The 25,504-nt window shown below is 29.3% G+C and overlaps 2 protein-coding genes across 9 annotated transcripts in view; both read left to right on the forward strand.

The window, feature by feature from the left end:
- Positions 1–7,228, forward strand: part of Kdm2 (Lysine demethylase 2) — a 30,968-nt gene extending 23,740 nt beyond the window's left edge. For 2 of the 4 annotated variants that reach the window (XM_088197233.1, XM_088197235.1), the window contains exons 12-19: positions 2,755–2,784; positions 2,863–2,983; positions 3,054–3,301; positions 3,362–3,535; positions 4,014–4,150; positions 4,221–4,484; positions 5,339–5,521; positions 5,600–7,228. In XM_088197233.1, the coding sequence (XP_088053359.1) occupies positions 2,755–2,784; positions 2,863–2,983; positions 3,054–3,301; positions 3,362–3,535; positions 4,014–4,150; positions 4,221–4,484; positions 5,339–5,521; positions 5,600–5,720 (1,278 nt within the window). In that variant the 3' untranslated portion in view covers positions 5,721–7,228. The remainder of the gene's footprint in view (positions 1–2,754; positions 2,785–2,862; positions 2,984–3,053; positions 3,302–3,361; positions 3,536–4,013; positions 4,151–4,220; positions 4,485–5,338; positions 5,522–5,599) is intronic. The other 2 variants (XM_088197236.1, XM_088197237.1) reach the window with 1 other exon arrangement.
- Positions 7,229–15,496: 8,268 nt separating this feature from the next.
- The window catches only part of Lim1 (LIM homeobox 1), an 80,698-nt gene continuing 70,690 nt past the window's right edge, over positions 15,497–25,504 (forward strand). For 2 of the 5 annotated variants that reach the window (XM_088196979.1, XM_088196982.1), the window contains exons 1-2: positions 15,500–15,772; positions 24,932–25,130. In XM_088196979.1, coding sequence (XP_088053105.1) covers positions 15,757–15,772; positions 24,932–25,130 — 215 coding nt within the window. In that variant the 5' untranslated portion in view covers positions 15,500–15,756. Of the gene's footprint in view, positions 15,773–24,931; positions 25,131–25,504 lie in introns of all 5 variants that reach the window. The other 3 variants (XM_088196981.1, XM_088196980.1, XM_088196983.1) reach the window with 3 other exon arrangements.

Below are 25,504 nucleotides of genomic sequence, written 5' to 3' on the forward strand. Positions count from 1 at the left end.
CGTGCGATAAATCAGAATTTCGAAACACTTAACCGGCGGGTCGGGTAGTATTTACCGATTTCGTCCACTGATGGTAACCAGTGGGATCGGTAATTGCTACCTTTTACGATTTCTGACGTTTAAGGATGGGTCCAGTTGTTTCTATCCACAAAAACTAAAGTTTTGTGATGACATTTATGAATGAAGGTTTGTACTACAAGAAAAAAAATATTCCAAGGCAAAAATATTTTTATTGTCGCCACAACTTCACATGTGAGGGACAATCAAAGAACTCTTTGCATCAACAAGCTAAAGTAATAAAACACAATCGTAAATTATTTTTAAAGCGGGACAAAGCTTGGCATAACAAATTTAACCCATGGAAGACCGAAATATAATTTATATATGATAATTCACATAGTTCATTTTATTTACATAATTAATTATTATCTATTTTTTTAAACTAGAGATATAATAAAGTAGAATAAAGCAAATTTTATGATATTAATTATTATTTTATGCAACCCACAGATTTAAAACCACTGATAAAATAATTTTAACATATGAACCAATACAATGCAGAATATTTGATAAATTTTTGTTTTTTAATTCCGTTTAATTCAAAAGTTATCATATCTTTTTGTTATAAATCTGTGTTGCGCAAAGTTCTCGCGAAACAGCCCATTTTCGCAGATCATGCGGGAAAAAAACGACCCGCCGGTTAAGTGTTAAGAGCCTTACACGGTGATTCGGATTTATCTGCACCTAGCACATAAAGGGTTAAAGATTGCGGGGTGCTATTATAACGACTAACTCCCTTATTTTTTAAACGCTTTTATTTTAACACATTACGGTCCGCTATTTTCATATATTATAAAAATATAAATTTATATATTTCTATGTTTTGACAAAAGGTGAAATTGTATGTGTAAAATATTGCCATCTCTAAAAATATAGATCTTTATTACATTTGCACAATATTTAAAAAAAAATCAACAAACGATGCATCAGTGAGTCGCTGGCGTTCAAGTGGTTAAAGAAAATCTAAAAAAACAGTCAATTCTATCCCAAATTCATTAATTATTTAGATTCAACGTGAATATGTATTTTTCAGTGAAGTTATGTTTTCACTAGTCAAAATACATTTTCACCAGTAGATATATATTTCTTTTAGAAAAAAAATAATTCAACTGATAGGCGCTAGTGAAAATATATGCTTCTCTAAAATGTCCATGAAACTCAATTTGACAGTTGCGAAACGTACAATTACTGTCAAACCCAAACCTAACCTATACAAATTAACCAAACCCAACTTGTCCTAATGAAAGTTCTAAGAATAATTATTAAAACTAATTAGTTTTACTAATTGTAGTTTTAGAACTTTCATTAGGTCAAGTCCAAAATACAAACAACCAACTCATCTCTAAGGGGAAAATAAGCAAAAGAAGAATTACAGACAGACGTTGCATCTCACATATTGTTTCATAGTTTGCTCCATAACCTTCTGATATGAGTGTTGGTCAAATTATGTATATTCAAACCGAATTTTGGTCAGTAAGATGGCGTAAAAACAATTATTACTTCTCAGAAGTCAAAAATTCACGTCAAAAGCAATAAAATCGTGTTGGCACCGTCGAGGTGGTAACGCGTGTTTTCACTGCGACAACGACAACACGATTTTATTGCTTTTGATGTCGATTCTAAACAGGAACACTTTTGAATTTGGCCAGAAAAATGCATGTCATTTAACGAAATACTATGAATGGACTGTAATGTGTTAATATAAAGAAATATATAATAATAATTTCTTTATATACTTGAGAAAAGAAATATTTTATTGTGTATTGAAGAAATATCAAACGGAGTTTGGACTTTTTGATTTTATATCCCTCAAATTTTTTTCTACCATCATGCTTTGATTTGAATTTTTGCTTATATTCATTTTTTTATAATGTATTGGTCTGATATATTCTTTTAATTTCCCTTAGCAGTTAATCTTCAGTAGCTCGTCACCTTCATATGACTATTCTCTTATTTTGGAAGAGAGTGGTTAGTTTGATTCTCTTCAACAGTGTCGCATTTGAAGTACTAGTGTTGGAGGAGTTGAAGTAGATGTCTCTTGACTTCTTCTTGCACTATTGTCATCTTTAGATCTGATGTGAAATAAAAGAGTGCTAAGTTAGACAAATCTTTGGACTAGTGATTCAACACTAGAATGAGTATTTCTGATATAAACTTCACAGGAATGCGTGTGCTGAACCTTGTTCTGGTGGAAAATCCTTCTATTCTTTCCTGAAGCTTGATTAGCACTTCAATGTAAGCATTCAGTTGAAGATTTTAGTCATCAGCAACATTGGGGGTATGACAGTACCTTGTATATGTGAAATCATATTTTTATTTTTGACTTATGTAAAACTACACGCTGATTTCAACTGTTATCTTTGATTTCGTTAATTCTCGTTTTTATTTATCGTCTTTCAACATTTGCTTTGACAAAACAGTTTTTACGATTGGTAAGTGTGCGATATTGTGAAATTTACCGTAATAAAAATTACTTATAATAGAATAGCTATAGATCAGTGCACACATAGTAAATTACCACAAATTTTAACCATGTTTTTTTCTTTAAAAAATATTGAATTAAATCGACGATATTTAAAAAAAAAGAGATAATTCAAAACTAAAATAATACAGCTAAAATCAGCGTATTTTGTATCATTTTATGTGTTATTTTTCTCTGTGATAATAGTGTCATTGTATTTTTTTAATTTTCAGCTTAAATCAAGTAAAAAATCGTTAGTAAATGTTAGTTATTAACTTTCTTAATATATTTTATATCTGATCAAAAGTTTGACTTATTTAATGGAAACACTTTTTATTCAGCCTCGACATTTCCGTGCACGACAACGATCATCAGATCTGAGACGCACGTCAGTATCGTCGGACGGCAGCACGATACATCCGCTAAAATACCAAGTGCAAGGAATGGATGGAATACTACGAGGTGCATATTCAAACATAAATTCAATATAATCGCTCAAATTTACCAAAATAAAAAACAATTTTTACAATAGAAATCAAACGTGAAGAAGAACATGTCATAGTTAAAACCGAAAATGGTTCTCCATTGCCGGTGGAAAGTAAAGATCATCCGTCGCACGGCGGAAACGACATATCTGGACAAAGCGATAACAAATTCCGCCGCAGTAATGAGAGCATAGCTGAAAGAGGAACCGGTTGCAGCGTGGTTGAAGCCGATCCTCCTCGAAAACTGGCTCTCAGAACGCAACTCGCTCAGCAACTATGCTCGAACACCACAAAAGTAATAACAGTTTAACCTCTCGTTACAATGATATATCTTTAAAAATGTTTTTTATTATAGATGCTGAAGAAACCTCATTATCCGGTGCGTCCGGCTCCGATAAACATGCCTTCGTCGTCCGGTGGGGGTCCAATGTGCTTGGATCGTAATTGTATGTTGCCAGTGTTCCGATTCCTGTCGCCGTCGGAACTGGCCATCTGTGCTTTGGTCTGCAAAACGTGGGCTGGATTTACAGTAAGTGTCATCGGCATAACTTAGGAGAGAAATAGTATTTAAGCAATAATTATCTTTCCTTTTTTTATAAAACATGTACTTACTATGTTTAATATATTTAAGTAAAAATGGCGGTACTATACTCTATTTGCGTTAACACGGTCAGTTCATGATGAAATGGATAGCTCTCGAACTGACTGTGTTAACACAAATAGGATATAATTTCTCAATATTTTTAAAAGTGATGTTTTTAAGAAAATATTAATATATTAATATTTAAAAATTATAAAATATTACTGATAAAACTATTATTATACTTATAGGTATCGTTGTATTGGTAGGAACACAAGTTTTTTGGTAGTGGTCCTAAAATATTAAGACCCTCGATTGATATAAATTTCTATTTATGAACAATATAAATATTTTAAAACGTTCTTTTTTAAGGTCAAAGGTCATTATGTATTGTACTTTATGTAGTGATTAATTTAACTTATTGCAGCTTGATCCAGCTCTATGGAAGAGCATGTCATTCGTGCACTGTCGACTCACAGCAGCTCATCTCGCTGGCATTATCCGTCGCCAGCCACAATCACTCGGATTAGAATGGAGCAACTTGGCAAAACGCCAGTTGGGATGGTATGGCTATAGAATCATAATTATACCATGTGTTTCAATATATGTTTATAATAATTAAAACAATTTTCAGGTTACTCCCTCGTTTACCAGCCTTGCGATCGCTTTCATTAGTCGGCACCAGCTCACTCACGGCCTGCGCTCTGGGTTCGTCCAACTGTCCTCCGTTGCACACCCTCGATTTATCATTTTCGCCGGGATTGAGCGATGCCTGCTTGAGGGATATCTTATCTCCGCCTCAAGACTCGAGACCGGGTCTGTCCGGCTCCAGCACACGTTTGCGACATCTGAAGTTATTGCGTCTCGCTGGCACTGATATTACTGATATATCGTTAAGGTAATTAATATTTTTATTTTTTTTAAATTGTGAAAAAATTATGTTAATTTTGTGTGGATGTAAATTTTATCGTAGAAAAAGTATTGAAAAACTGATCATCATTATCACCACTAACGATCATCATTACCACCAGATAGTAAAATTCTGTTATAGACAAATTAGTTAATCTTAACCAATCTGCATACCTAACGTCCGATTCAGCTCACTAATTTCAGAGAGCTCCTATACTTACCGCCACGATCCGCTCATAGGACTTTCAAAAAATAAATACCTAATTTAATAAAAAAAATAATTAACTGTAGACATCTGTTGTGTAATTTAAGAATGAATATGTGAATAGTATATTTTAAATATGATTTTCAATTTGACAAAATTTATTAATTTTTTTGCTTTGTTTTTTTCGTCTTATATACAATCCGCTATCTCAATCATACCCATTGGATGGAGAGAGATTGAACAGGAATACGTGTCAATATATCCTGTTGAAACAGTCCTCTACTATTAAAATTATTCTATCAAAGCTTTTGATATCGTCTATAATATTTAAGCGATTTTAACAAAGTTGTCATTTTAAAATGCAATTTATCAATATCAAAGCAATTGATATCAAAGAAATTTTTGATTCCCAAAAGTGTTCAATCGCCATCCATTATTCATCCAAAATTTGTGGATATTTATTTTTGTAATACACTATTTGTAACTAGTGTTTTACAAAAATAAGTATTCGCTATTATAAAATTTAACCATTTTTTCCAAGTAATTCTTTCTTTAATTATTTTTCAGATCTGTGATTTCTATCCTATCAATTCAGAGTCGTTTATGATAAGAAATACTAATTATGAATTGTTTTGTAGATATGTGACACAAGCTTTGACCGGATTGGTCGAGTTGGATCTATCTTCGTGTGCAAGGATCACGGATGCAGGTGTAGCTCAATTACCAGCAGCTCGTTTGTTGGAGAGGTTAAGTTTAGCCGGAAGCAGACTACTGACGGAAGTGGCTCTGGATCATCTTGCCGGTTGTCAAAATCTCATTAGGTATGTTCTCGTATTAACGAAGATCAGTCAAATATGAAACGGCTTTTCAATTTAAATTGTTTATAATGATCATTTCAGGTTAGATCTCAGACAAGTGCCTTTGGTGTCCACGCAGGCGGTCATCAAATTCGCCGCAAAGTCCAAACACAATCTGCAGGTGAAAGACGTTAAGCTGGTCGAGAGGCGAAAAGCAAAATGATAAAAACGATGAAATATCCACCCCGCGATATCGTTACCTGAGCAATTTTATTTTGTGGATAAGCTTGTGTTTTATATAGTTTTCGATTATATATATATACATATATCATCTATTTTCGATAATCGCTTGTATTTAATGTTGAGTGTGCAAATGAGGCTTTTTCAATATGTGTTTCAAGGTTCTGTAATTTGTTTTGCAGTATTAAAATTTCAATTATCTCATAGGTTATTTTCGGTTATATTAAATGAAAGAGTGTTTTATTGTAAGATCGTCGTTGCATATTCTAAATTTTAAATAAGTCGAATCATTATATTTTAAGGCGATGTTTTCGGTTACCATTGAAGTGTACCACTATAGATGTACTATATAAAAAAAATTAGAAACGTGTTAGAATCTTTTAATATATGATGTAAAACAAAGGTCGGCAACACTTTTCGATGGCAGTTCAAGTCTATTAATCGTATTGTTGAAATCAGCACAATGTCGCTGAACGCTTTTAATTTAATTTAATTTTTTTAAGCAGTGACTAACTTTAGTTCTATGTTGAGATAAAGTTTGTTAACTAACTATTCTAGGCAACTTTTTTTTATCATCCTTATTTAATAATGTGTCCTAATTGTTTTTATTTAATTTGTATATAATAGCGAAGCAACACAAAGCAACACGAGCGTTTTGAGTGTGCCAAAATTATTGATATATTTTTTTTATTTACTTATTAAATAATTTTTATATTAAACAACTTTGAAAAGTAGATGCATGCGATCATCATTTATTAAACATGCACAATAGTAGATTTTTACGTGGCAATGTTATAAGTGTAATATTATTTTTAATCATAAATTCACTGCTCTATACCTATATAGAATTTTATTATATAAACCTTGAATTTTCGGCGAAATAGCTTTAGGCAGGGACCATTGCGCTATTCGTAAATTTAAAAGAAATATATATTATTTATATCAACTGGCGTAATTTTTTTTATTATAACTGTGATATTTAAGTTGTGATGTTTATTTTATTTTTTACGATAATTTAACTATTGCATATTATAAAAATTACTACCACTTGTTTTTGTATCGCATTAAACAATATAGCTTGCATTCACATCTTTTTTTAATTTTAGCACCGTTTCTTTAACATCTAATCTAATATATATTATATAGTTTAGCAAATAGTTCCCCAAAGAATATCACGAGAATTATTATAATCCGACATATAAATCCTATATATAGACTAATTGACATAGAAGTGTATGTTTTTTAATATTTACGTACATATATGTTATAATATGAAATACTATTTAATATATCATATATATTTTTTTTTCGTGCGAATAAGTACAATGTAAAATCTATAAACGTTTATGGAACAGATATAGCGACGTTTTCCTTGTAAAGTTTTACATTGTTGAACCACAAATGTTGGACGTGGATCACAATTAGGTTTTGATATTATATAAGAAATATATATTATATACAGTATAGATTATAAAATGAGAAATTTCATAATGAATGTTTTATTGATACAATCCAACAAGCCTTCGTAATCCTTCTTCCTGTGATAATTTATTTGCAGGATAAGCAATTATAACCTATTGCCATATTTCCAGATTCCATCTGCTTTTCCTTCCATCAGTTTCATTTAGACAAAATTCATTTGTTTGAATCTGTAGCAAGCGTGTCGTCTATTACGAGGCTCGTCAACTTCTTTGCTGTCAAGATCGACATCTTACATAAAAATTAGTCATGAACTACGTATCAAATTCCTGGGGGATAGAAATTAATTCATAGTAAAATCGAATACTCATTTATTATGACACACTAAATTGTTGAACGAAATTTGCTTTTGCTAATTGTGATCTAATCATCGATTCTGTGGTTGTTTAAATGGGAAGTTTGTATTTTAATTTTGCTAAATCAACAAAATTAAGAAAATAATTTGATGATGATTTTCATATTGACTCACAAATAATCTCTTTAAATTTGAATATTTATCATTGCAAAAATCTTTGTTTAAAGATTTTATTTTCAAGAGCTAGATAAATTGCCAAAATAAAATAGCTTCTAATTTGATTGCAATTGATTTATTGCTACGTCAACAATGTGGAGTAATCGTAAGTTGTACTAGGATAAGAGAGATTAAATAATTTTTCTAAAATCATCGCAAGCTAAATTTAAACTCGCAAACATCCTCATCTGCGAGTTGTCTCGAACTAGCATTATAAAAAATGTGACATTTGGTAACAGAGTGGAGAGATGCGGTGAGAGACGGAGTCAGCAGCAGAGCTAGGAGTCTGCATCGACAAATCCTAGATACTCCACCGAAATCACAGCCAGCCGACAATAATACAACTCGACACGCCAACGAAGACTTCGAGTTCCAAGACATGCCATTTCAACTCCACCACCAGATAGCTGCATCTACATTTCTCTATATATGTGGTAATTATATATGTTTATAACTGTTACCAACTTTTCCGGTGTCTATTTGGCTGTAAAGTCACACTTCTTCGGCATTAAAACTGATTGTAAAAATGTCGGTACATTGCGTCGCGATCAATATAACCAGCAATCGACTTGTTGGCTAAGCCTGATCTATTATACATGCATATGAATATCATTTTTAGAAATGGTAGAAAATGTTCTAAACTGTCTTATTTGTCTTTCCTTTCTTGAAATAGTTCTTAAAAAATGTCTGAAAATATTAATAATCATCGTGACTTACAAATTAAAATATATTTACAAATATATTTTCTGCTAAATTGAAATAATAATATATTATTTTTGCTACTCGGCGCTAGATGAAAATTATTTATTTTTAAAAAATATATTTTTGTGTAATAATATTTAAGCAGAAATCTCAAAAAATAATTGCGATTAAATTTATAAGAAAAATCAAACATTAAATTGTCATATTATATTATCTGTACCTTAGTATATATGAACTGATCGGCTACATTTTTACTTTCAGATGAAACCCGATATTTGTTTTTATATCCTGGCCAAACCAGGGACGCAATTATGTGGGGGAGCGCAAGAGGAGGAATTTCTCTCCCCCCTTGAATTTGGCCAGAAAATGCATGTAATTAAATTAAATACATACTATGAATCTTAATGAAATCGAAATGTTAAAAATAAGCTTAATTGACGACCGGAAATTCCCGAGCTATCCTTCAAAGAAAATCTAAAAAAACAGTCGAATCTATTCCGAAATTATTTCTTAAAATATGTCATTTCAGTAAAATTATATCGAAATACATTTTCCCCGGTAGATATATATTTTTACAAGTGAAAATATAATTTATCTGGTAGATGCTAGTAAAATTATATGATTTCTACTTTTCCTTAAGTAGTTATATGTATCTACATTTACATATTTATTATTATTTATTTACATACGATTTATATATGTTACAGTGAATGTGTATTTTTTAGTAAAGATATATTTTCAATAGTGAAGCTCAAATATATTTTTACCTGCAAGTAGATATATATTTATACAAGCGAAAATATAATTTAGCTGATAGGCGATAGTGAAAATATGTGCTGCTCTAATGTCTTTCAAACTCAATTTGACAATTGTGAAATTGTACATTTGCTGTTCAAATCCAAACATAACCTACGTTAATTAACCTAACCAGCTTGACCAATTAAAGCTGTAGAAATTTCATTAGGTCAAGTGTAAAATTAAAAGTAAGCCAACTCATCTCTCAGGATAAAATAAGCGAAAGAAGAAGTAGGAACAGACGCTGCATCTCGCATATTTATTGCTCATGTTTTAAAAATATGATAGCTATCTTTATGATATGAGAGTATTGGTCAATATAAATTCAAACCGAATTTTGGTCAATAGGAGGGCGTAAAAACAATTATCACTTCTCAGAAGTCAAAAATTCACGTCAAAAGCAATACAATCGTGTAGGTTCCGTTGCAGTGGGAACGCTCATTTTTAAACAATACACTCCACAACTCAACTCCAACGCAACAAATATAATAACCGGGATATTCATCTCCGTTTTTTTCGGAAATATCATTGATTACCCCAATAGGGAGTAGTATTTCGGTATTTTTTTAGAACTACTTCACTGGCGCTCCTGATTTGACATGACTCAAAGAGCCACACCAGTTTGTGTTACAAAATAATAGTTTGATGCGGTGCTTTTTTTAGTATACGCTTCGACGCGATTCTTGAGATTCGTATCCTAGCATGATTTGCAGGATTTAAGAAATAAATAACTCATATTAATTAAAATAATACATTTATTTTCAGCTTCACGGACTGACTAATGCAACCTGCTCACTCAGTATGCGCTCCCGCGTGACTCAAAAACGCGCATTTAACTGGTTCGTGCTAATACATTTTTAAGTTAAAGTTTTTAAAACTTTAACATCATTATATTTATTTTAATATTATAGTTTATTTAAAAATGACATCTAGCGTTGCATAGCAAAATTAATAAAAATTGCCCTTTTATTTTTTCATGTTACGAATTTCTTGCATGCATTATAAATTTTACAAAAAATATTAATTATTTTTTGTATGTATTTGCTTTGTGTAATATATGTATTGTAAATTCTTGCAGTTCACCATTCAAAGCTAAACCATCTACAATGTTGACTTTTACTTTCAGCCGAAGTTTCTCCACCAATCAAACTTTAATGCGTCTATCCAAATAGATATATCTAAGGGTGCACTTTTCGAGGAGGGGAATCCCGTGTATATAGCGAGCGAGTTCATCGTAGCGCAAAAGGGAATTCGTTCCGCGCAGACTTCATTATCTTTATTGCCGTTTACACGCGGCCATGGTTTTTCGGCATTCGCTTATTAAGCGCGGGCGTACCGAGACGAATGTCGCGATAAAACGTCTAATTTCGACATCGGAAGCGAGCGAGACGAATCGAACCTATCCATCTGCGTGTGTTCCTTCCCTTCCACTGTATTTTAGGTGCTATTCTTTCGTTGCAACATATAGCAACTAATCAAAAGAAGGAAGATTGGTTCCTATTTTTTTTGTAGTTGTTTAAAAAATGAAGAAGCCATAGGTAGATAATCTGGGCGTTATAGAAATAGACTACCGGCGACGGACAGGTGTTGTAAATCGGTGCTAAAATTAATTACAGTGATTGCATTTCATATGAAGCTTCATAATTTATGACGTCTAATATTCGAATCCCAAATACCATCAATCGTTTTAATTTTAATAAAGATAACGCGTGAAATTGGCGCAATCACACGTTAATGTATAGTCGAATGATCTGAATGACTGAAGGGACTAACCCTATTTTTATACAGTTTACTTGGTGTGGATAAATAATGTATAGATATGTATGTATGATATTAAGTTGACCTTTTTGAGACATGTTAGTGGCGCTTTTTATATACACTTCTTATTATAGTTTTTGTTTTTAAAATAACTTATTGTGTTAAGTTAACCTTTTCTACCCTTATAGTAAAAAATATAGTTTAATTTATATTTAATTGTCATACTATTGTATATAAATTGCTGTAACACATTGAATTTATTTATTGATATGTGACTATTTTGTGGGAACGACGGCGCCCATACGATTTTATTGCCTTTGACGTGAATTTTTGCCTTCTGAGAAGTGATAATTCTTTTTGCGCTCTCATATTGACCAAAATTCGGTTTGAACATACTTTGGCTAATACTCTCATATTATAAAGATAACAATCATATTTTTAAAACATAGAGCAATATGCGAGATGCGACGTCTGTCCCTACATCTTCTTTCGCTTATTTTCCTCTAAGAAATGACTTGGCTTACTTTTTATTTTAGACTTGATCTAATCTAAGTTCTCAAATAATAATTAGTTTTAAAATTTTCATTAGGATAATTAATGTAGGTTAGGTTTGGGTTTTACCAGTCAGTGGTCGTTTTTTTAATATTTTGTTTCATTAAAATTCATAGTAATTCATATTAACTGACATGCAATTTTTTGGCCAAATTTTAGACGAGACAAAAGCACCCATTTACTCCTCTTCCAATTGACGTCCCTGCTTCCTCAGAGATTTTTCTGATACTCACAATCAAACCTCGGAGCTCAAGACATCAGAACTTTTTCAAATTAGACTCACTAAGTTCGTACAAGCTTAAATCAAGAGGAAGCTGATCTAACTTCAGACCACTAAAGATCGCTATTCGTATCTCCTGAATCAGCTCGAAGTCTGGAAACCAAATCCCGTTTCGGAGACAGCTGGAGCCCACGAACGCACAAGTCACACAAAAATGAAATAATAACTTTGTGTTTAACAAAAACTAAGCACACCTGACACGAAGGACAGAAATCGTATAAATGTATGTATGAACCCTCTTATATTTTTATTAAATTTAAATACACTAATGAGTTATTTTAGTGTATTGTGAATTTTATAATACGTGTGTATAAGGTATCGGTTGTGTCGCGTATATAATTTAATTATTAAACTCTGGGGAGAAATGCTACCATTTATAATTATTTTTGAAAAAAAATATGTAACACATATAACAGTTTTTGACCTTGTTATTAATTTTTTGCAGTAAAAAAAACATTTTTTGGGTTAATCGATTATTATATTATTCATTTCGGTTGCATTCAATTGCGTGGACGGCTCATGTCTCGATTGAAAACGGTTTTTTTATGGTTTTTGAATTTTTAAAAATAAGTCTTAATCCTTCATAATGATAATGGACAGTGAAAGTGTTGAATGTGAAATAATGGCATGGGTGGTAGACTCATCAGATATGATCTTTAAAATATTGGAAAAAAGTATAATATATTTTTTTGTGTATATTATTTATAATTTTTGTGCAAAGTTTTCTTTGTATAAAAATTCAGTCTAGTCACACATCTGTGTATATTTTACATAAAAATTAATTAAAATAAAAAAAAAAAGTTATATCGCTAATGTACTGGCGCACAGAAAGTTTTCATATTGGATCATTATGATGTCTACAATGACAGAACAACGACCGTTGTTAGCATTTCTCGCTAGTTTCACGAACAACGATTTATCGTTGTTTAGCAGCAAAAGCTCAAATAGTACGTATTTTTTGGGTATTTTTCTTTACACCTACATGCAATTTCCCAAAACTTTTTTTGCGGTTCAATTGATGACTCAGTGAAAAATATGATATATTGCTAGTAAAAAACTACTATTTTCTTCAAGGAAAAATGCTTAAAAATAGTTAAGCGAGTGGTGATCATAATAAAAGCCAGCGTGTCGTCGTTTTTCGTACCTTCAAAAATATTAATATATAAACTAAAAAATTGCCAAAATTTTCGCAGTTAGCTGCGTGATAAAACTTTACACGTTCTTTAAAAAATGAAAAATCAACATAACGATTCACATCGAGTCTATGTCCAGCACAATTTATTTGATAGTATATTTTTTAGTAAAAAGCGATGATATGTGACATATGTTAATTGCAAATTATAATTAATTATATAAATGTCACTGATTCCAAGACTTTCGGTCTACTCTCTTAATATTTAGTTACACCGTTGTAACACATTAGGCCTAATACTTACCCCGATCAAAGACGTCATTTAAGGGAGAAGGGGCAGGTGCAGGCATTTGTCACCCTTGAATTTGGTTAGAAAAATGTATGGTATTTAATAAAATACTATGAATCCTAGTGAAATTGAAATAATAAAAGAAATGTCAAACAAATTTTGCCTCCCCCCTAGAAAAAGCTGAAATGACGACCCTGATTTTAAACCAGAAATTCTCGGGTGACCTTTCAAAGTAAATCTAAAAAAACAGTCTCGAATCTATCCCGAAAAAAAAATTTTTGAATAAGTCATTTCAGTGAAGTCATATCGGAATACATTTTTACCGGTAGATATATATACCCGTTAAAATATATTTTATCTGACAGATAGTAGTAAATTTATATGATTTAAACTTTTCCATAGGTAGTAATATATATTTACACATGCGATGTAGGTATAAATGTTGCAATTAATGTGTATTTTTCAGTGAAGTTATATTTTCACTAGTGAAGTCCAATTACAATTTCACCAAAAATATAATTTAATAGCAGAAATATAATTTAACTCCCAGGCGCTAGTACAATTATATGCAAATTCAATTTGACACTTGTGGATAAGTCCATATGCTGTGCAAACCTACATTAATTAACCTAATCCAACTTGACCTAATAAAAATTTTAAAACAAATTATAATTTTAGATCTTTCATTAGGTCAAGTCTAAAATAAAAAGTAAGTAAGAAATAGAGACAGACGTTGAATCTCGTATTTTGATCTATGTTTCAAAAATATAATAGTTATCCTTACCAATATTACTATGGAATTCTGATATAAGAGTATTGGTCAAAGTAAATTTAAACCAAATTTTGGTCAATAGGAGAGCGCAAAAACAATTATCACTTCTCAGAAGTCAAAAATTCACGTCAAAGCAATTAAGTTGCAGTGGGAATGCACTTTTTTGATGTGATAAAATACACATTTTGTGATAAAACATAACGTGTATTGAGAGATTTTTTATTGACTTTAAAATTTAAATTATTTGGTTTGTGATTTTTACTGTGATTGTTAAAAAAATAGTAAAACAGAAGAAACATTGTTAAAAGAACTTTTGAAGATCGTATTTTTTAACTTTTAGGAAAGATAAATAAGATATCAATGATCACAGTGATTCTAAAGAGGTTTCTAAAGCGGTTAAAATCAGTTAACCGGCTTTTTTTCGTACGGTTTTTGGATAGCGCTACTGATATCGTATAAGAAGCACTTTCATGCTTTTATTTATGTTTTAATTAATTTAAAACTGTTACATTATTATTTTATTTTATACATATGTGATATTTTTTATGAGTTGAAGAAGGTCATTATTAGAGATTTTTTTTATCATCATGATATTCATCCGTAAGATTAGGAAAATCGTTTATATGAGATTTAAACCCAGTTATTATATTCTATCGTGTTAGTAATTTGGTATTATTATCATCAAACTTTTATGCAGGCTCTAACATTATCGTGTATAATTCGAATTCTACTAACGCTTTTATGAACTGGAAAAACATGACTTATCGATGAGTCACCTCTTATCTATTTCTTTTTTCCCGGAAGCGGTTTGGCGCGATTTAATTTTTTTAGAGCTAGCATTTAAAAAATTATATTTAAGTCTAAATGAAAACATTTAAATGTTTACACATGTAATGTATAGAACTATAGATCATTGTAAAATTAAATTTTGTGCTAAAGTTACGTATAATATTTTTTTAATGTTTTACTTTTATTCATATTATAATTTGTCATATTTATTATAGTTCATCTTATTTGAAAAATAAAAAAAGCTTATTTAATTGTATATCTCATTTTTGAGCAAAAATAATGTTGACGGTTATGAATCAAATTTAAATTATTATATTCCGACAAAATCGTTTTTGCTTTTAAGCACATCGGCGTGTCGAAAACTGCAAACATACACTCATCATCTGCAGCGATTCAATTTGAGTACCCCTGCCGCGAAAATACACACAGAAGAAACAGGGAGCCATAAGAAAAGCGTTTTTTCCAATATTTAGCATCACAGCTCCGATTGGCTCCAATCTTGTCACGTGACCAAGTCGCCGACGAATTGCGAACTAGCGAGCGCAAGAGTCGCCACCCTTCTCCCGACCAGCCCGTCTCCCATTCGTCCGCGCAGGCGCCGTGCTTTAATCGTCTTTGCCATTTAGCCGCTGCGCATGCGCGCGCCGCCTATGGGCGTGGCCTCTTCTCGCCGCGATCGACTGTCCACAGTTTTCGATTCGCCAGTCGTGCGGCTTCTGTCGCTCGGTACGTGTCGTGTTTGCTCGCGCCTCGTTCGTATTATCAGTGCCTGTCAAATAGTTTCGTGTCGGTCGGGCGATGGTTGTGTGATAGTGGTGTCGTCGAGTTCGCAGCATCGTGGCGGGGTTCCTGGCTCGCGGGGCCCATGCGCCCTTCCACCCCCACCACATCGGTCAGCATCGTCGTAAACCCTCGATGACGGTGACTTCCCGACGAACGTCTTAAAATTTTGTCAATCACATGACCGATAGCGAAGGTCGGAATTTGGCAGAGTCGAATCAGATTATCTAACAACATTAACTTAAACCTAAAAGCATTTCGGTTGACGCGTGATATTCATCGGGAGTCACCGTTATGTGCGTCTTGTGTTTTGTCATATGCGTATGGTAATAGATGTCAATGTGTACATAGTCAAAATACATCCACAATAATCTTTCATATATTGCATAAAATATTTTACAACCCATAGAGTGCTATAAATCAAAACAGTTATTATCATTTTGATAAACGTCACATGATTTTTTTTAAAGCAACCGAAAGCCGCGTAGTGAAAAAATATTAGATCAATAATCTAAAACATGTTTTTAAAAATTAAGTAAGTTAGTTCAAAATTAAAAATCATAGGCACTCAAATTATTGTCGTTTTGCAGGTTATTAGTAGAAATGCAAATAACTAAAATCATTGTTTTTGTAATTCATTGAATACAAATATCTTAAAACTTTTAAGACAGAGGTTATTGTATTTGTATATAAACGTCAAATTATCTTTATATTGAAAAGTATTTATGGTAAAGAAGTACAATTTTTACGGAACATAGACTAATATTCGCCGTGCAGTGAGTAATTGTCATTTTTTATTTAAAATACAGATTGCAAAATTAGGTCATTTAGCGTAGAATTTGTTAATAAAAAACATTTTTAAATATAAATTTAACTGATACGATATTTTTTTGTTTTTTTTTAATCAAAACAATATATATAATATGCACATGTCGTATTTTAGTTTGATTGATTATAAATTTAAAATACTGCAACATATACTTTGGGAACCACTGATTAGTTATTATATAAATATTATGATATTATATTAATAATTTAGAGCAAAATATATCATTGGCATTCAAATTGTTGTCGTTTTATTCTTAAAAATACAAATGGAAAGTTAGGTCATTTAGTGTAGAATTTATTAATAAAAACACATTTCTAAGTAAAAATGCAACTGTAACGATATTTTTAAGATAATGTGCACATGTCGTATTTTAACATGTTTGTTTATACATTTAAAACACTGCGAAATAATATTTCAGAACCACTGATTAGTTTTTTATAAATATTATGATAATATCTAAATAATATAGAGCAAAATAAATCCTTGGCACTCAAACTATTTAATTGCAGATTTTTAGTAGAAATGCAAATAGTTGAAATCATTGTTGATTGTGGTTTTTAAATATGAATAGAATTACATTAAAATTGTTAAAACGAAGGTTATTATATTCGTATATAATGTCATATTATATTCATTTAAAGTATTTACAGTAAAGAAATACAATTTATACGGAACATAGACTAATATTCGCCGTACAGTTAGTAATTGTACATTTTTGTTTTTCTACTTTAAAATTCAGATGAAAATATTAGGTCATTTATTTTGGAATTAAGTAATAAGAAACATTTTCAAATAAAAATGTAACTGTGCTACGACTTTTTCATATTTTTTATGTCATTTAATATTCACACGTCGTATTTTGGCTTGATTGTTCAAAAACACTTCGACATAATATTTGAGAACCATTGATTCATTTTTTATTTAAAGTATGATAATATCAAAAAAATATGAAGCAGAATATTTTTCCGATATTTTTTCAGATTTTTTATTTAAAACTGTGTATATTATAATATGCACATGTCGTATTTAGCTTGTTTGTTTCTGAATTTAAAACACTGCAACATAATATTTGGTAACCTCTAATTATTATTTTATATAAATATTATGATAATATCTAAATAATATAGAGAAAAATAAATCATTGGCACTCAAACTATTTAATTTAAGATTATTAGTACAGATGCAAATAGTTAAATTAATCATTGTTGATTGTGGTTTATTTAATAGGAATACCTTAGATTTTTTAGAGGCAGGCTATTTTTATTTGTATATAAACGTCATGTTATATTCATACTAAAAGTATTTATGTTGAAGAATTACAATTTTTACGGAATAGACTAATATTCGTAGTGCAGTTATTAATTTTACAGTCTTCCTTTTCCACTTTAAAATGAAGATGAAAATAATACCTATGTCATTTATTGTAGAATTAATTAATAAAGCACATTTTAAAATATAAATGTAACGGTGCAACGATATTTTTTATTCAAAACTATATATAATATGGACATGTCATATTGTAGCTTGTTTGCTTAAAAATTTAAAACACTGCGACCTAATATTTGGGAACCTCTAATTAATTATTTTAATATATAAATAATATATAGAAAAAGTAATCATTGGCACTCAAACTATTTATTTACAAATTATTATTTGAATTGTAAATATTTAAAATGGTTGTTGATGTTGTAGTAGAGTAATATTCGCAGTGTAGGGAGTAATTGTCATTTTTTTATTTAAAATACGGGTAGGTTAGGTCATTTTAAACTTTAATTAAGACTGCAACAGTATAATATATGAAATTTGCTGTATATTTTTTATATAAATGTTATGGTAATATCTAAATAATGTATAGCAAAGTTAATTATTGTTACTCGAACTATTTAATTGCAGCTTATTAGAAATGCAAATAGTTGATTGTTATGGTTTATTAAATACGAATACCTTATATAATATTTGTAAGCGTCATGTTCAATTTATATTAAAAAGTATTTTTACGGAACATAGACTAATATTCGCCGAGCAATGAATAATTGTTAATATTCTTCTTCTTTAAAATACAAATAGAAAAATCAGGTCATTTATCGTAGAATTTATTAATAAAGCACATGTTAAAATAAAATGTAACTGTGCAAAAATTTGTTTGAAAATTGCTATTTAGATAGGGTTTATTATAAGCTCTACAGTTTTTGAAGATATGTCATAGTTTTTAATGTTTTAATAATCAAATTTCTATTGAACTTTTAAACTAGATATAATCAAGCTATTCTAATATTCTTTACCTTGCATTACAATTAATATTAAAACATTTGATTATTACTTGTAACGCAAATAATCAGTTAGCAACTTTGTAAATGGTAGTTTATCAAATATAATTAAAAAGGGAATATATATAATCTCAAAATCAGGTGACATTTGTGGAAGTTTCCCATTGCATTCTACGCAAAAATTGTAATCAGTCTTAAAATTATTTACAATTAGATGCACAATCTTAATAATTTATTATTTTTACGCTGAATACTATTCACCTGTATTTAACTGATCAGTAAATAATTCAGCTTTTGATCAGTAAAATAAAACAAACGGTCCGTAAATATAACTAAATGATTAGTAATCAATGATCAATTAAAATAAATAATCAGTATTTGAATAACATGATGATCGATAATTATAATATATTAATCACAGTTGCGAAACGTTTATTTGCTGTTCAAACCCAAACCTAATCCAAACGAGTTAATTAAATATAAGTTTAAGAACTTTCATTAGGTTGGTTTGGGATTGACAGTAAATGGACGTTTCGCAACTGTTATTTTATATAATCAATAATTTTATTAGCTATCAAACAATTGCTTTATCCACTGGTCAATATTAGTGAAACTGTATTTATTCACTGCGCTCGTACGTTAAGAACATTTGGCCTTAACAGTTAATGTGACACCCTATAACTATTTTTTAAAATAAAATTCGCTAGTTGTGTATATAATTAAACAATAACTGATCAATCGATACTGAATATATATTATGTCTACTGACCATTTAGTTACATTTACGGAACGCTTATTTTATTTTACTTATTAAAAATTGATTGTATACTGACAATCTATAATATTATTTTGATTGTTTATTATAATTTACTGTTCATTTTTATTATTTAATCTTGATCACTTTTTTTATTTTTAACTGATCATTTATGGAATTATTACCAAATAATTAGTTGCAATACTGTTTTTGAATATCTGACTTCACATAATACTGATTTCTACCTATTTGTACACACTACACTGCGAAGATAAGTTCCTTAAAAATTGTAGTTCCAAATTTAAAGTAAATAAATACCACGGCTCGAGTTTTTATTCTCAAAAAATAAAAATAAAAAAAGCATTTTACACCTACTGGTTTTATTGTGATATATTTTGACTATAAATGCTGGAATTTTTATACACAAGTATTATTATTTATATATTATTTACAAACATGTATGACAAAATAAACACTCACCTATTAACATGTATATGTATTATGTAACTAATTTAATGGTATTATGATCGTGGTTTATTATATCTATAGCAAATTGTACAATATAAAAAACGTGATATTCAGAATGACACTCAGGTATACAGATTATTGTTTACGATGCTAATCCGTTGATGCGTTCCGAGAAGAGTATCGAAACTCTTACCAAGAATTGGACTCAGCGCATAAAATAAAATACCTCACAAGTCGAACATTTGTGACATTTGATCTCTGTTTATTCGCAAACCGCGGTGTCGCGTGATTTGTTAATTGCCGCGATTTATAGCGTCGATAATTATAAATCAAACGTATTTAGTAAGGCGGGAGATTATTTATTTACCTGCAACGCTGACCTTTTGACCCTCGAAAGGTTCAGCGGTGATTTACAGCGTTTTGAACCTTTACTTTGTCATTTTGTGGTTGAATATTTAATATTGTATATATACATATATATGTATATTATATACAAATGAGAGTTTCAAATATTTCATTGTCAAGCTAGGATTATTTTTTGTTGCAAATGCTTCAAGTGTCTATAGAAAACACAAGGGGTAGTTTTTAGGGATTATATGGGTTGCATTTTAAACGTTGAAGTGTTAATCCGCCGGCTTTTAAATTTCCTGCTAAAACTGAACACGTGTAAGTATCGAAGTACTTAATCGATTATTAATGATTGTGTTTAACATATAAAGCATGGTATTATTTTGGTTACGCCATTTAATTACCGCAAAATGGATACAGTTTATAAATAATTATAACCCATACGTCCAAAACGTTTTATTGGACGTAATTACTTATATGTTATATTGAATAATGTCACATGTTCATTAAATACTTAACTATTTGCGTGTTAGCCGAATATATTTAACTTATGATAAGCAATCTAATATATTTAACTATGCGTTGATTGATGGTCGGAAAATTTATTTGTGTTCACATTAAACACTTACCGGATTGTTATCAATTCTTTAAAAATTAAATTATTTAAGTTCAAGATCGAAGCGGTTCTCAATGTTTTTTTTATGGTCATGTTTTTGATAAGTGTCGAGCGTTTACCGAAATTATAGATGTTTCTTTTTTGTTTAAAAGTTAGCTCAGAAAATTAGCCTATGATTATGTGGGGTTGAGGGTTTTGAAAGTCGTGTCCGTAATGTGAGCGATAAGTATAGAGATAAACTAACAACAGTAAAAACTAGTTATGTGGTAAATGCAAACAAACCAGAAGTTTATGCCGAAAGTCGTTATTATAAAATTTTGTTGATAATTATATAAGACGGTTATTACAATTTTATATAATATGTTAGCTATTTATTTTTAATGTAAATGCATTACTTTTCCAATAATAAGTTTTATTTTGTTGTGCGATAAAAAATAACTAATACTATTAAAAACCTTCAAAGTATAAAGAAATGGTATATTCATTACTTTTGATACCATATTTTTTATCTCAATTGTTGTTGGAAGTTGTATTTATATAAAAAAATATAATAATTCAATATAGAAATATTTTAGTAAAAAGTTTTAAATTAAAGAAATACGGTAATTGATTTTTTAAGAGTAATTGTCGGTTATTTTCAGTAAATTATTTGTCAGTAAATTAGGGATAATAACAAACAATAATTTATTTCTAAATATATCAACTTCTTCTACCACTCGGTATTTTTTTAATTCTATTAGTATGAAATTTTGCAGGCTTTGCTTTAAAATATTCCGATAGCTTTCTTTTTACATCTTCTGCACTTGCATCGATCGAAATAAACCGTAGTCAGAATGAGCAAGGTTTGAAGAATAAGGTGGATAAAATAAAACTTGATGAGCGTTACCGAAAATGACAAACGTTGCAAAAAAGATATTATTTTTAATACAATAAAATACATACATAAATATTTATTGAACATTTATTAAAACTACTGACCTACATCAAACAATGTTATAAAGTTTGAATTATGTAAATTATTGTTGCTTAAAAAATATAAAAATGCTATATTTTATTTTATTATATAAATATATATAAATATAACATTTTTGCCTTCTTCACTTTTATTTCTAGATTTTTTATTTTCTTTAATAACTGATATTTTAAAATAGGATAGTGAATAAAGCTTACTAATGAATTTTATTGAGATATTTATGTTGATATTTAAAAAAAGTTGTGTATTGTAAAATTTTTTATATAGCTATAAATTTTACGACGTTTCGTAAAAAATGGAATTTATATTTTTTTCACGTTTCAATTACAATTTCTAATATACTATTTTTTTCATGGTTATGTTTTTTAATTTTTTTAGTATTTTAGATTTTGAAACTCATAAGCTCTGTACCAGACTGATTACCGAACTTAATACATTTTTACAAGGACTATTTTTTGAAGTTTCTTGGAAATACATTTAAAACTACGGCAGTTCTCAAAAACTATCTATATCCCGTATTTAAAAATAGTAAAAAAATTGTAGAACATTTCTTCCTTTTTCTCTAAAATTTTTTTAATATATTTTATTTAAATTACGGCAGTTATTGTGTCTTCATTATTTTTGTCGAAATAAATAATTAAGTAAATCATTAAATTATGTATTATATTCTTAATAAGTATCCATAACCATATATATCTAATTGTTTAATAGGTTAAATTATTTATTTTAAAAATATAATAAAATATATACAATTCTACAAATTTAGTTTTCAGTAGAAATTGCATATTAATGTTTAACCTATATTTCAAATTATAGTTTATGAATTGTCTATAATATTCAATTTATACATTTGAAACATGGTTATAGTTTAAAGAACAATTCGCTCCTAATGAGGCAATCAATGACTGATTGTATTTTGTTCTAATCATTCTTGCATTGCGTCATACATGTATGAATATTTCTAACCATTTATCTCCACTGTAAAAAATTGTAGTTATAAACTTAAAATAAGTACGGAAATACATACAAAATATTTTCCGGAATAAACTAATTTTAATTGGGACAATTAAATAAAATATTATTAAGACCGAAGCATATTTGAGCTTTAAAAGGCATACAATTAGTTATAATCCTTAAATGTAGAATGCATTTTAAAAGTGATTTAAAAGTTCAAATAATAATTTTGCGAATTACTTTGCAAAATATATTTTTAGAGCATATCTAAAAATACGACTTGATAGCGTTAAATCTTAAGTTACATTATTATTTTCTTATATTAGTAGTAATTTTTAGATTTATGGTAATGAATATATGAAAAAAAATTCAATAGTAAAAAACAATAATATGTAGAGTGGTTTTAATTTTAACGCAATTGTTATTATGTTGATTCTAAAATGATAATTTTAGAATCAACATAATAAATGATTTTATTGATATTTTTTTCAAATGTCTGGAAAACCATGCGAGTCACGCAAAACTTCTACTAGGAGAAAATAGTAGATAAGGGGCGACTAATCGATTGAAAGTTAATATTAGAAAAATACCTGAAAACATTGTGTTATGTTTCGTTACATAAGCATAAATGTTATTCTAAAAAATATGCTTTTGCCTTATACTTTTTATTTACATGAAAGTGGTAAAATATTAGGGTTGAGAATCACTGCTTAATATACTATTTGGAGCTGATTATAAGCATCTATTTGGTAGTGTTACTTTACATAAGGTTAAAATATGCCATTGACAACTCTACTAAAATTTATCATAACTATATATAATAAAGTGTGAATTTACGACTTAAAATCCCAATTCTATACATGTATCTAAAAGATGTAGAAGATTCAGATATTCAGTAGAGTAAGCAACAATTAAAAATCTGTCTGTCAACGTTTTTTTTAGATAGATAGATTTTAATTTTAAGCACTAGATTTTTAATGTTATTTTAAACTACAATTTGCTTCTAATAATCTGATTTGTTATATTATTATAAATATTAAAAATATACTTGCATTACAATATTTTATTTAACCAATATTTAATGTAAATTCTGTTTTAATTAAAATCATAAATATGTATTATACTTAAAATGTAATTCTAACAGATATGATTTTGAATTACACTTTAATTCCACTACAGTGGTAAAATAACAAGTTTGAGAATAACTTTGCAAGATATTAGTTTTGAAGCTAATTAAATACTTTCAACAAAAAAATTTGATAGTGTTAAAGTTATGTTACATCACATAGGGTTAAAAGTTTGACTAATATTCTTAATTCTATGCCAATCAAAAATAATCACATATGTTAAAATTAGATTTTATGACTGAATTCTATACATTTAAGTTATTCACAATATAATATCTGTTGTAATGTTTTTTTTTATGTAAATAGATTTTAATTTTATGAACTAGATTTAAAATATTTTTTTACCCACATATTTTGCTACTATAAATTAGAGTTATACTTATATTAATTATTTTCATAAATATTATTCTTCCTATTATAATATTATAAATTGCCACAACTACGAACTTAATATTTTATTTATAGTTAACAAATATATAATAGGTATATAAAACATTTAGTATCTTACCTATGAGTACAATAAAAATAACACCCTTTTATACATAAAAATTCTGATACTAAAATTCAATACATATTTAATGTTTTTCTTACAACTATTAATATTTAACTTCGTATTATTAATTGCTAAAACCACGATCATAATATTGTATTTGTAATTAGCATATATAAAACATTTAGTATTCTACTGCGAACATCATAAAATAACACCTTTTTATGTTTAAATATAAAATTTAAAATAAGCAATATAGTATTAATGCATGCATACATCCGCAATCTTCTTGTTGCATATTCATTTATGAATTCACGTTTCATAAATTTGCCGATACGGACAAATTACACCGTGTAACTTCACATTAAACATACTTAAACTAAAATCATCGACTTTCATAATTAATCAATGTTAACAACGAGGACCGGTTTCGAGATCATAAGATCGAGATCTATAATGGACAACGTCTTCACGACCGTAAAGTTTTTTAGGAGCACATTTTTTATTTATTTTTGAATTTAACTTGCAGGTCAGGGTGAGGGGGTGCAGGGGGGTGCGGTAATGGCGTGTGCTGGGTGTGACAAGCCCATTCTGGACAAGTTCTTGTTGAATGTTCTGGAAAGAGCGTGGCACACTTCATGTGTACGCTGCGCTGATTGCAGAGCATCTCTAACCGATAAGTGCTTCTCAAGAGACGCCAAGCTGTTTTGCAGAAAAGATTTCTTCAGGTAAATTAAATGCGTACTCTTCAGTAAAATAATCATAATATAGTCACTGTAAATCAAAACAGAGGTAGCATTCCCAAAAAGGCATGTCAAGTTTTACTGAATATTTAAGGTTCTCTTTATTGTTTTTTTTTATATAATATTATAACAGTACAGTACAATACAATTCTTTATTAACGAGTCGTTCATTTAAAATAGTATCTTGTAGTTGTACGCTGTTTGCGTAAAGTAATCCAAAAGAATACCAAAATTTTGGGTAAGCAACTCAATGATTTTCACCACGATAACGTACCGGCTTAAATTTAAATAAAAATTCATTAATGTTTCACAAAAATGACACCGTCGTAGCCACCGTACTTAAAATATGTCCTTGTGAT

Source organism: Plectrocnemia conspersa, unplaced genomic scaffold, assembly GCF_051122295.1.
Source record: "Plectrocnemia conspersa isolate PC_06_02 unplaced genomic scaffold, ASM5112229v1 ptg000011l, whole genome shotgun sequence".
Lineage (NCBI taxonomy): Eukaryota > Metazoa > Arthropoda > Insecta > Trichoptera > Polycentropodidae > Plectrocnemia > Plectrocnemia conspersa.